This window comes from Gastrolobium bilobum, unplaced genomic scaffold, assembly GCF_033153095.1.
Source record: "Gastrolobium bilobum isolate Gb01-03AN ecotype WA unplaced genomic scaffold, APGP_CSIRO_Gbil_v1 utg17271, whole genome shotgun sequence".
Lineage (NCBI taxonomy): Eukaryota > Viridiplantae > Streptophyta > Magnoliopsida > Fabales > Fabaceae > Gastrolobium > Gastrolobium bilobum.
Window position 1 is genome coordinate 39158 of NW_026897716.1, and position 12034 is coordinate 51191.

Consider the following 12034-nt stretch of genomic DNA (forward strand, 5'->3'; position numbering starts at 1 on the left):
AACACTTTAAGGTTTTAGGTTGAAGTGATTCTTTAGAATATGTTTTTTTTTATGGTTTATATAAACCCCATCAATTAATAATGTTATCACATCATTAAACTTATTTGACATTAGTAAAACTGGATTCCTTGCACCCGAAAAAAAAAAAAATTGCAGGTAGTGCAGTTTGTAATAGAGAAAAATAAAAGTTAAAGGCTGGAGATTATTTGCACTTTATTTAATCAGTAGAGGATCTTGATTTGAAATTAGCGTAATTGTGATTGTTTTAATAGTTTAACAATGTATGATCAGAGGACAATATAAAGGTTTTTATTATTATCATTATTAGTACAATGATAGTGTACTCTTAGATGTTTAATTGATAAGAGAATTTTCTTATTTTGGCCGCGTTTGGATAAACTTATAGAAGGTTCTCTTATGATATGTATATCAGAGTTTGTTTAGAAGTTGATTTTTCTAATTAGTAAGAAAAGCACTAAAGAAGTTTGTATTTTAGGGTTTTTTTTTTCAAAAAAACTTATTTACTATTTTTTTCTTTTCTTAAAAAGGACTGTTTTAAAGTTAGGACTCGGATGAAACATATCAAATGTTTCTTTACTACTGATACTTGTTAGCAAATGGCAAATATATATTTAAAGTAAGACACACTGATAATACATATACTTTATGAATTATGGAAAATGGAACAAGGCAAATGGAACAAATAAAAAAATAAAAAATAAATATTATGGTGTTATACCACTTATGGATTTATCTAAAATTAAATGCTTGTAACAAATCAATTAATAATCAAGATTCTAGTTTTTATGTATTCTCAATTTGGTTGGAATATTATTTGTGGCTAGAGATCATGTGCTACCTGTTGCAGACCCAGGTAAACGTGACCAGGTTGGAAAATATTTTTTTTTCTGGCTAAGTTACTAAAAGGTATTTGATAGGTCAATTTTTTTTCGAGAATATTGAGTTAATTTTATTAATGTTATGTGTTAATTTTTTCACCACATGGGAAAAAAATAATTCCACCCCTTCAATAGTAATCTTTCCTAACTATTTTACATAGAAAAACAAATAATAAACAAAAAAATTTTCCAATCATATTTTTACTTCACCTCATAACAAATATAGGCAAATAATTTTCCTACCCCATTTTCCTAGAATTTTTTTTTTAACTCCTACGAAACACCCCCTTATTCTTTTAAAATACACCACACATGTTTATAATTATTTTTGTTACAAAAGAGATGTAGTACAGGGAGAGAAGAGGTATATGTTGAATGATGAACTTTCAACATCATCATTATTCAAGTGTTAAAAGACAAATGGATTGCAAATCTTGGATAAAACAAAGATCATTTGAGCAATGAATATTGTGAGTGATGTGTTATGAGCATGGAGGTGGAACCAACAGACAGAGAGACAAGAGAGTTTCAGGACGCTGGCATGCAGCAATGTATTGCATAACTTGCCCATTTCAATGCATAAGGGTCGCTTCCTCTCTCTTTGTACAGTGATTTTGTTGTCCTTTTCCTCACTCACACATTGTTTAAGCTTTGCAGACATGCAGTGATGACAATTCTGCAACTTCTAGTTTTGCATAACCGTAGACAAACCCTTCCTTCTTTCACTCTTCAATTATGACTGGCTCATTTGCACATAAATGAAAATGTTTTTTTTATTTTTTTTATATATATTTATTTTTTGGTCTGTCAATTTTCCTTCAGGTGGAGTACAACTTTTTTTTGTGGTCAGGATGATCCTTCGCTTCTGCTCTTGGTGGTCAACGTCAACCATGGTAACTTTAATTTTTTTTTTTCTATTTGGGTTAAATGTATGTATTTACATTTTATAGTTCCATATACTGTTATAAATTACAAATTAACTGTTACACAAATGATTTATTTGCTTTAGAACTTGTAGAGGTCTAAAACTTCTGTATTCCCTGCTATCTCCGCGTCTTGGAGTTAGCATGCGTCAGTTGGGTTGGCCAAGTGTTTTTACTTTTCAGATTCTATTATGCACATGGTGAAAAATTTCAATGAATTGGGATCACCGAACTTGATGGTCCATTTTATTGAAAATAATTTTTTTTTTGAATTTAAAGGAAAATATAAAAAAAACATAGATAAAAAGGATTTTTTTTTTCTTTTTTAGCAAAAGGGACAACCGAATTCGGTAATCTTGATGCATTTTGAAGTTTTTCTCTGCTCATGATATCAGTGGGATATGTTTGAGAATATTTTTGACCACATCCAACCCCAAATGTGATCTTAAGGATTTTTTTATTTTTTATTTTTTTGGTTTTTCTGGGTGCCCTTATATCATTTGTGTGTGTGACTAATTCTTTCGAGTTTGGATTTTGATGGTTGCTGATTAATCCAACACCAATTGAGCTGGATCTAATCATATACGGTTGAAGGTTGTATGAGAGTGATTTGCTGCAAAGGCACTTCGACGCTCAAGTCAATTTTAATATCCAAGGAGGTTCAAGTATTCAAAGAGAGATATTATACCTTGGCCAATGACCTTTGTATTTATAGTGTTTGAGCGCCGGTGTTTATCATCGTCCTTCATAAGATGATGTTCATGTTGATTGGTGGAGAAGGGTGGTCTCTCTCAGGTTATTCCTTGGTGAGCAAGCCTATGTTCAGAGTAAATTTAGTGGATGTGCTGGCAAGTTGGAGCTGTTATCCTCACACTGGTTTCTGGTGGTAGCCAACTTGCCTGAGCTGCTGATTTCGACAATGATGGCTCCTTTCAATTTAAGTAACTTTGGCTTGGTGGCCAAGTCATGAGCGAGATCCAAGCTTCTCGTGGTGAGATGGACTGTCTTTGTGGCTATCTCGCAGAAGTGAGTTGGGCCTTGTTACACTTGGGCCTCTTTCTTATGTATAGTAGGTTCGGATCAGAAGTACCCTTGCTTGTTGCTTATGCTGTAAGCATGAGGAGCGAGATGTAATCTTTATGCGAGATGCATTCTCTATGCAAAATACTCTTGTCGTGAAATGTCTTTCCTCATGCGAGATCCTTATTCACTTGAAATGCTTTTGTCGTCGCTCGTGGCGAAATACTTGCCACGTACTCATAATTTTTGCACTTGAGTGGGCTTTGGTAAACCATAATTTCATCGCTTAAGAGGCTGTTGATGTGATTTTAACTGCCAAGAGCATTAAATGTGAGTCTTATTACGTGTGGGTTAATGTAATAATCTGTTGGCCTCTACGCGACATACGTCCCACTTGATACTTAAATCGTTTCACCTTAGCCATTCTTTTATGCATTTGCCCTTCAGTTACTTTTCATATTCTTATTACCGAAGAATTTGGAGGGAAAACTCACTTGCCTTCATTCTTCATCTTTCCTTCATCTTTTGATTCATTCGATTGACACGTTGTGAGCTACTATTACATTTGTGTTTCCTGAAGAACTTTTTCGAATTCCAGCAAAAGCTCCAGTATAAATACTAGGTATGAACTTTTGCTTTACCTTCCTTCGCTTTGTATTTTTTGTAATCTTTTGTTAGTTGAGTGTTTGAGTCTTGCATTATTTATTTATTTTTTCTACGTGAAGTAGTATTGGATATTCTCGGGTTTTTAGGTTTTTCATTTTTTATTTCTTCGTCTCCAAGTTTCTGGGTTTTCTGAGTTGAGGAACATAGTACAATAGTTTGAAAAGATGTCTGACGAACATCCCTATACTGCATTTTTTAGAATGGCTGAGAGGTCAGATTCCATGAGGTCAGAACCGAGACCATTTCCTAGGTCTAGGTCAATTAGTACTACATGGTGGTGGTTGACGGGTGAAGGAATTTCTCATTGGGAGAAAGCTAAAATCGAAGGGGTTTTCCTCCCACCTTAAGAGGTTATAGAGATGGGTCATCTTCGTGAGGCCCTAGGCAAGCTAGAACTTCATCTCGCGAGGATCAAGGGGGATCTTGCCAGTTACCCAGGGTTTAGTCCCAACAAAGTAACATCTAGCAACAAGCTAAATTCCTTCCTCCTCAAAAAATCCAATTATCCTCTCTAGTAGTTCAAATTATGAATCAAGTCCCCATTCTTCTTCGAAAGCATCTCGTTGCCCTAATCCTACTCCTCGCAATCCTAGTCCTATTCCTTTGAATATTGAGTATCCAGCTAGTTATCCTTTAAAGAAACACAAAACCAGCGGAGTACCCATAAGCTCTTTTTTTAGTTCTTTTTCATTTGATTCTTCTAATACTTTGTCTAATTCTGTTAATATTGACTTCACTTCTTCCTCTCTCAGGGAAACCATGAGTAAACGAACCTTCCTAAGGAAGAGTACTGTTGGCCTGCGAGATGCAGCCAACCTTGAGTGGGTGGATGGGGATGTGAAGAAAATGGTCTCCATTTATCATACCACTATAAGAATTGCGGAGCTTGCTGCCGCAAATTACTTTGCCAAAGATAAAGTCCATGTCCATGAGTAGGAAATTTCTCCTTTCTTGCGGATGAACGTGTTTGCTCATCTTTCCTGGATGAGCATTTGAAACACTTTTTAATGATGTATAGTTATATCTTTCTCACCTTAGGTGTCCGTCTACCTTTTACAATTTTTGTCATTAACCTCTTGAACCACATTAATGTTGCCGCCTCTCAACTGTGTATGAGATGTTATGCAAGGCATACAATCTCTTCACTTTACCACATTCTTTTTTGTGTCTGTTCAAAGTTTACGGATCCCGTAAAAGTTAGGTATCTTTTAGAAAAAATCATACCTATAATTTTTGCGAGGCATATTCCGAGAAAATTCATAACTGGAATATGGATTACTTCAAAATTTATCCTGCGCGAGATCATCATTCATTTTATTTGGATCTTGAGGATAATACTCCTATCTTTCCTTTATATTGGACTAATGATCCTGAAGGCTATCCCAAAATGAGCTATTTGTTTGATGATCTGGACCCACCTGAGAGAATAACGATGATGAAGCTATGCGACAACATTGGTTTGTTAAGTGCTTTCACTATCCTGAATAAGTATACAGATAAAGATGTGAAAGTCTTCCCTGGTAAGACTTTTTTATTATGCATGTATTATTTGTTGATCTCGCATGTCATTTTTGCCTCTATTTGATTCACTGTATTATGTTTACTGTGCTATCTTCTTGTAGATAGCACGATGTCAAACAAGCTGAGGATGATGAAGATAATGGCAAGAAACAGAGCAGCAGTCATGGCTGGTGGGGCTTGTTCTAGTCAATCGCCACCTGTTTCTCTTGAAGTATAAGTTCAGGAACAAGCGAGATCAACTACTCACATCCTTACTTCACCTGGGTCCTAAAAAAGTTCAGGTTGAAGCCTCCCTTCATTCTCGCTAGGGTGAAATTGGAGCTACGGAGGAGGCAGATCTCTGACGAGATGCCTGCCCTCCCTTCTTCTTACCTCTGGAAGCGTTCTGGAATTTGGACATCTTGCTCTTGGTATCAAGCATTTTTTTAATTTATAGAGAGTGAAATTCGAAATTTATCATTCCCTACAGACGGTGCCAATTATCAGTCCAACACCAATTGGGCTAGGTCTAACCACACACGGTTGAAGGTAGATGATGTTGATGAAGAGAAGGAAAAAAATCATGAACTGTTGTCGGGATACTTGTAAGCTAAGTAGATGGTAAAATGCGTTGCGAGATGGTTGAGCGATGATTATGCTTCTCTGGGTTATATAAGAGTAATTGGGTGGTACCTGCAAAGGCACTGCGATGATCAAGTCAGTTTTAATATCCAAGAGGTTCAAGTATTCAAAGAGAGATATCATACCTAGGGCAATGACCTATGTATTTATAGTGCTTGAGTGCTTGTGTTTATCATCATCCTTCATGAGGCGGTGTTCATGTTGATTGGTGGAGAAGAGTGGTCTCTCTCAATCTATTCCTTGGTGGGCAAGCCTATGTTTATAGTAAACTTAGTAGATCTGGTGGAAAGCTGGAGCTGCCATCCACACACTAGTTCCTGGTGGTGGCCAACTTGCCTGAGCTGCTGATTTCGACAATGATGGTTCCTTTCAGTTTAAGATACGTTGGCTTGGTGGCCAAGTCATGTGCGAGATCCATGCTTCTCGTGGCAAGATGGATTGCCTTTGTGACTATTTCGGAGGAGGGAGTTAGGTCTTTTGGGCCTCTTTCTTATGTATAATAGGTCCGAATCAGTTACAAACTTACGATTACACTCTCTACGGTTATGATTTTGGGTTGTGCAGTTTCTATCATTTCTCAATTTGCTACCTACCATTTTTTGTGGAACAAGATTGATTTGTCAATAATAAATCTTAAATTCAATCTTAACCATTAATTTTCGTCCATCAAATTATTTGGTTTATTTTTATTAATTAACAATAAATTATAACCGTCGAATGTATAAAATTAATGAAGGGATTTATATTCATCATGCAACATGATACAATCACTTTTCCTACACACACAACATTTTGTGGGGCTCGCATTTTTTGAAGCAAAAAAAAAAAACTAAGGCACGAAAAACGAATATCTATAACTTAACACAATCACTTTTCCTACAACATAACTTTTATAAAACGAAAATTAAGAGTATGATTTATTTTTCTTATATTTGTGTAGGCGTTTGGTACGTGTCATTCTCCAAGATTTCCAAAAAACTGAATTTTTCTAAATTTTAAATTTTCGGATATTATCGTAAACTGAATGTAAAAATCATATTTTTGAAAATCGAGATTCTCGGACAAAAAAAAATTATCCTCTACCAAACGCCGCCGTTTTGTATTTCTACTTTTAGCCATACATTAATTTTGTGTTAAAGAGTATTACTACATTATTTTTTAAAGATTGATTTTTGTGCAAGGTATTCTTACATGAGTAGGACCGATGTAAATAAAGCGACGAATAAATATTATTTTTTTATCTTACAAGATTTCTTGATATTATTTAAGTGTGATATTAATTCTTACTTGAAATCCTTATTCCCAAATACTTTATCTGAAATCCAAACCATCTTCTTGATATAGCATGATGCACTTTGTTTACTTTTAATCGAAAAAGGAATATTCCATATCGAAAGTTCTTTAAATTCATAAAAATAAGTTATTAGTCCAATTAAAATAACTATAAACTATTTCACTATGATTCTGATTTTTGTAATGTATTTCATTTTCTCCCGGTTTTTAACTTTGTTGATTGTGTTTTACTCTGAAACGTTCAAGATATATGTTTCCTTTGTTGGGTTAATGCAGAGAAAATCAACTCCAGTACTTGTGGGAGAGGATTAAACTGTAGTGGAATCCATAAACACACACACACACAAATTTAAAATGAAAATTAAGAGGTATATATGTAACAAGATGAATGCCCACAGACAATAATTAATATGATATAGTAAATCCATAACATAAAATAGCTCACTGATAAAATAAACTGGAGAGTTATTAGACTAATTATTCTTATTACTATATTTGTAACTCAAAAGAAAAGAAAAGAGTCCCTTCGGGGACATCCGATAAAATTGGAAAGAAAAGAAAAGAAAAAAACTTGAGAGTTTAACTCCAAATTAAATGGCCTTTAACCCTTAATGCGTGCACCCTTTTTTCATAAATCAAAGAATCCATCCGAATTACAATTGAGGTCCAGGTTATGATCTTAAAGCTAATAGTCCTTAGCCCAAGTCTATAATGAAGTCAAGCCTTACTTATCTACTATAAGTCAACAATCACTAAAAACACAATTAGTATAAAACTAATTCTAATCAAGGAATTTACACACACACCAGAAAATTACCTAGTATATAAAGCTTGTCAATATAGGTGTTCCTACTTCCTTGCTTAAGGTTTAATTACCTTTTTGTTTTCTTTAATAATTACATGTTGACATTTTCAAACATCTTCGACGTGCACAAAAAACTACCCTTGTTTGCTTATCATTATCTACGTAAAAGGAGAGCAAAATATATTGAGTTTATGATTAAAGATGAGGATAGCAATCTCTCTAAATAGAAAAGAAATGAAGTGAACAAGACAAAAACATTAGGTTCATTGAAATGCTGCAACTTCTACATGCATGATCACTGACTCGCAAGAGAGAAAATTGTAAATCACATAGCTGATCCCTTCAGTTTCTTAAAGGAAAAAACTCAAAAAACTTGTTGCAAGCGATTTCAGTGTCCATAGAAGAAGCATTAGCACAGAACTTAGATTTCATCTCTTGGTCATCCCTCTTAAGTGGAAAAAGGTCAAGGGTCCGAGGATCAGCAATATTTTCTTCATCATAATAGTTGAAGCTTTCTCTGTTGAGTACGGAAGGTAACTTACAAAAAAGTTGTTTGTTAAGTGTTCTGTTTGCTGCTACTGAAGTTGTAGCTGCCATAGTAATGGGAGGGAAGCATGAAATCTCCATATTTTGGCACCTAGTTTGCCTTTCTGCTATGTTTCTCTTCAAAACTTGTATTCCTCTCTCCTCAAGTTGAGTCCACCCATTAGATCCCTTTTCTGCTATATCCAGTACAACAGATTCCTGCAAATTACAGATAGTAAAAGTTGAAAAGTAAAAACAATTTAAAATTAAAACTAAAAAAAGGGGGAAGAATATTGATAGAGCAAGAGAGTGTGTGTGTGTGTGTTGTGTTGTGATGGTTTGATATAATTCATATTCTACTTCAAAAAAAATAAAAATAATTCATATTCAATTCACAAATCCAAGAAAGTCTGAACAATAGCATAAAACAGCCCCAACAGAAAGTTAAAAAAGCAGCTTTTGAAACCTCTCCTTTTTTCCAACATACAAAAGCTCTTGTTGTTTTCTTCCACTTCTTTCTTATTTCTCATTAATATTAAGTTTTTTTTTCCCTTCTTCTTGGATTTACCTTCTATTTGACCTTCTGAACAAATAATTAAACCCTATTATTGTTGTCCTATAATCTTTAGGGTATCTTTGCTTAACAAAGGTGAATAAAATGTTGTAATTGTACTATGAACAAAGCCAAGAGTAATTACAGACCTCTGCATGTCCACTGCAGTTTGAAGTGGGCGCCCATTTCTTTGTCTCTTTAACTTCACAACCTGTCTCTTTCAACCCTGTACCCAAAATCCAAACACCCCAAAATTCAACGTCAAATCTTGCATACTTAAAAAAAAAACTGATAAAACCTTTCTCTCTCTTTGTTGTAATCATCAGTGTAACATAGGAATCTTTTGACCACTAAAAGAAACTTGAATACCAAGGTGATAAGGAGCATGACCTTAATTAGAAATCTCGTGTTCGAGTCCCAAAAAAAAAAAAAAAAAACTTTTTGGAAGAGCAGTACTTGAAAAAGTCCGACAATGTTCGATGGAGATTAATCTTCGGTTATAGTCGGAGGAGACATTTGAGATTACTCAAAAAAAAGAAAAAAGAAAAAACCTTGATTAGCCCCAAAGGCCAAAACGTTACCCTCTTGATTTTTCTGATTTCCCATAACGTATATACTGAACTTTGTTACCTTGAGTGGAAGAAGCATATTCCTCCATCTCCCTGCGACGACGTTTTTGACGCTCTCTTGCTTTGTGATTTTGGAACCAATAGAACACGTTCTTCCCTTCAATCTTCCCAAACTGGCGCAACTGTGATGCTATTTGCTGGATTTGTTCTGCTGATGGTGTCTTTGTTCCCTGCCTATACAATTCCTCAAGAACAAGTAATTGAACTGGTGTTGGACTCCACCTTGAGCTTTGTTGGGACCCTGTGTTATTTGTCCCTTGCTCTGCTACATTAGCTTTAGAATAAGACATGAAGAAAAATAGTTAAGATAATTGTTTAGTTCATACTTCACAATCTGGTCAGATTAATTTCTTAGCAGACCTATATATATATATATAGAAGAAAAATGACCATATGAATGTTATTTACATTAATAAAAGAAAGCCTATAATATTAGATATTTAAGAAAATTTGGCTTACCAACATGGTGATTGAAGGTGAGGAGATGGTTACAGTGTGTGCAAATACAATAAGGTTGGGCTATTGAGGAGTTTGTAGTGATTTTTGGAGCTGCATGGGTGGAATTTTGAGTGGTAAAGTGAAAGTTACTAATTGAATCAGACATGTTTTGAGGTTAGAATCAAATCACTTTCTATAACTAAAAGGTCTTTGTTTAAATATTGCACATAGGGAACACTGTTTTTGTGGGAGAAAGATAGTGAGGGAATAATGGAGATGAAGTTGAGGAAAGGAGCACAAAGAACACTGTATTTATAGGAAGAAAGAACGTTGTAGTAAAAGCTTTAGGTGAAGCAGCAAGCAACAAAAAGAGTTGACCAATACGTATAACATACAATTAGTAATAACACAGAAACCAAGTATATATTAAATACATGAGAAGGAGAGAGATAGAAAGAAGAGAGAAGTGGAAAATGGAAAGTGTGGATTTCTGAGAGATGTGGAGAGTGAAGGTGTTTCTGAAAAAGGGCACGTACAGCATGATGATGATGATGATAATATCATGTTATTAAAGTTGCTTCTTCCCCATGTCTCCTCTTTCCTAATTTTTCTCTCACTCTTCCTTTCTCCTCATTCAAAAAAGTTTTTCTCAAGAGGTTCAAGATCTCTCCATCTCACTATTTGAGACACACAACTTACAAGTACACAAATGAAAACCTGTTTCTTATGTGTGCCTCTCTTTGCTTTGTCTTGTTCCGGACAGTTGACACTGTTTATGCACACTGCACTTTTGGACAATCACAACTTTAACACCTATAATTGGAAAAAAAGAATTATCTAAAACTTGCTAAACAATAAACAACTCCAACCATATTGTGATCAAACATGTTGTGCTTTTACAAAGGTTCCCCTTAAATAGGTGAAGAAAACATTTAAACCAATCTAATTGGCCACGATGTACATTTCCATTGATAAAATATTTGCTCATTATTTCTTCCAATTCATTCCAAATATTTCCTTTCCCTAAACTTGAATAAATTTGAGCTAACGTAGCTCTAATTGAAGGCATGTTTGGAGAAACGTATAATTATAAAGCAAGATATCATGGCAGTCACTGAAGGCAAAATATTCAAGAAGGCTTATTTTTGAAATCCTTTGAATTGATACCATTTTTTATGACTTTTCTGGTTTCATGCTTGCTGTTTTTCTAATCTAAATTAAGAATCTTTGCATTAGAATTTCTTGCATTAAGTTTTCACTTGAGAAGCTAGAGCAAATTAATTTGTTGAGGACATCAAATGGTTTAAAAATCTGCTTATTTTTACTAATTTTAGACAATATATTTAGCAATAGTATTTGGGGAATGATCTGTTTACAATTTTTTTTTACAAATTACACTAAGTATGACCGGTCATAGACTCTTAATTGATTGAAGTATGACAGATCATATTTACTATAGTTTGTAAACAAAAAATTTGTAAATATAATCTTCCCTATAGTATTTTGGAAGCAACGGAGTAATGAGGGGAGAGTGACCGTCCACTACAAATTTATACGAATCTTTATATTTGAGCATAATTTTGTATTTTTTGGTCATATAATTAGGGATAGCCTACCTTCAAAATACATGGAAATTTTTGTTTTTTTTTTGTGAACACTATTTCTACTTTCTTAGTTATATAGATAGTTGTAAAGACAAAAGAATATACGTTGTAATTTTGCCACTCCTGACAAATTTCTCTGGCTCGCCATTGTTTGGAAGCCTCCTAAAATACAGTTTTCTTGAGAGAAGCTGCATATTAAATCAATCTATAGCAACTCTTTCATGGTTTTAGTAATCTACAATCTTAAAATCGAGATCACAATTTTAGTAATATAATATAATCATATATGCAGCCTTTGATCTTAGGCAATAATTATTTTTTTACACAAAAATTTATTTAGTTTAGATAAAGGCTCAACGCAATGCAAGGTCAAAAAACATCAACGAAGATTTATAGTAAAATTACATATTGACTGGCAATGAATTGCTTAAAGTTGAACTCAAGTACTGACTTTGCAGGATTTTTATTTTATTTTTTGTATTTATAGGGATGCTTTTTAATTTTTATAATGACATTCAGAGCTCCTGTTTTTTGTTT

The 12034-nt window shown here is 34.1% G+C and overlaps 1 protein-coding gene across 1 annotated transcript; it reads right to left on the reverse strand.

The window, feature by feature from the left end:
* Window positions 1-8090: 8090 nt before the first annotated feature.
* Window positions 8091-9745, reverse strand: LOC133309538 (WUSCHEL-related homeobox 6-like). The gene is made up of 3 exons (XM_061510321.1): window positions 9457-9745; window positions 8976-9052; window positions 8091-8492 (listed from the first exon to the last, which is right to left on the reverse strand). The coding sequence occupies exons 1-3, from the start codon at window positions 9743-9745 to the stop codon at window positions 8091-8093; spliced, it is 768 nt and encodes a 255-aa protein (XP_061366305.1).
* Window positions 9746-12034: the final 2289 nt, after the last annotated feature.

Coding starts and splice junctions, on each gene's coding strand:
- LOC133309538 (XM_061510321.1), bottom strand. CDS start 9,745: ATGTCTTATTCTAAAGCTAATGTAGCAGAGCAAGGGACAAATAACACA. Junction 9,053..9,456: donor ATATGCTTCTTCCACTCAAG/GTAACAAAGTTC, acceptor TTTTGGGTACAG/GGTTGAAAGAGACAGGTTGT. Junction 8,493..8,975: donor ACTGCAGTGGACATGCAGAG/GTCTGTAATTAC, acceptor TGTAATTTGCAG/GAATCTGTTGTACTGGATAT.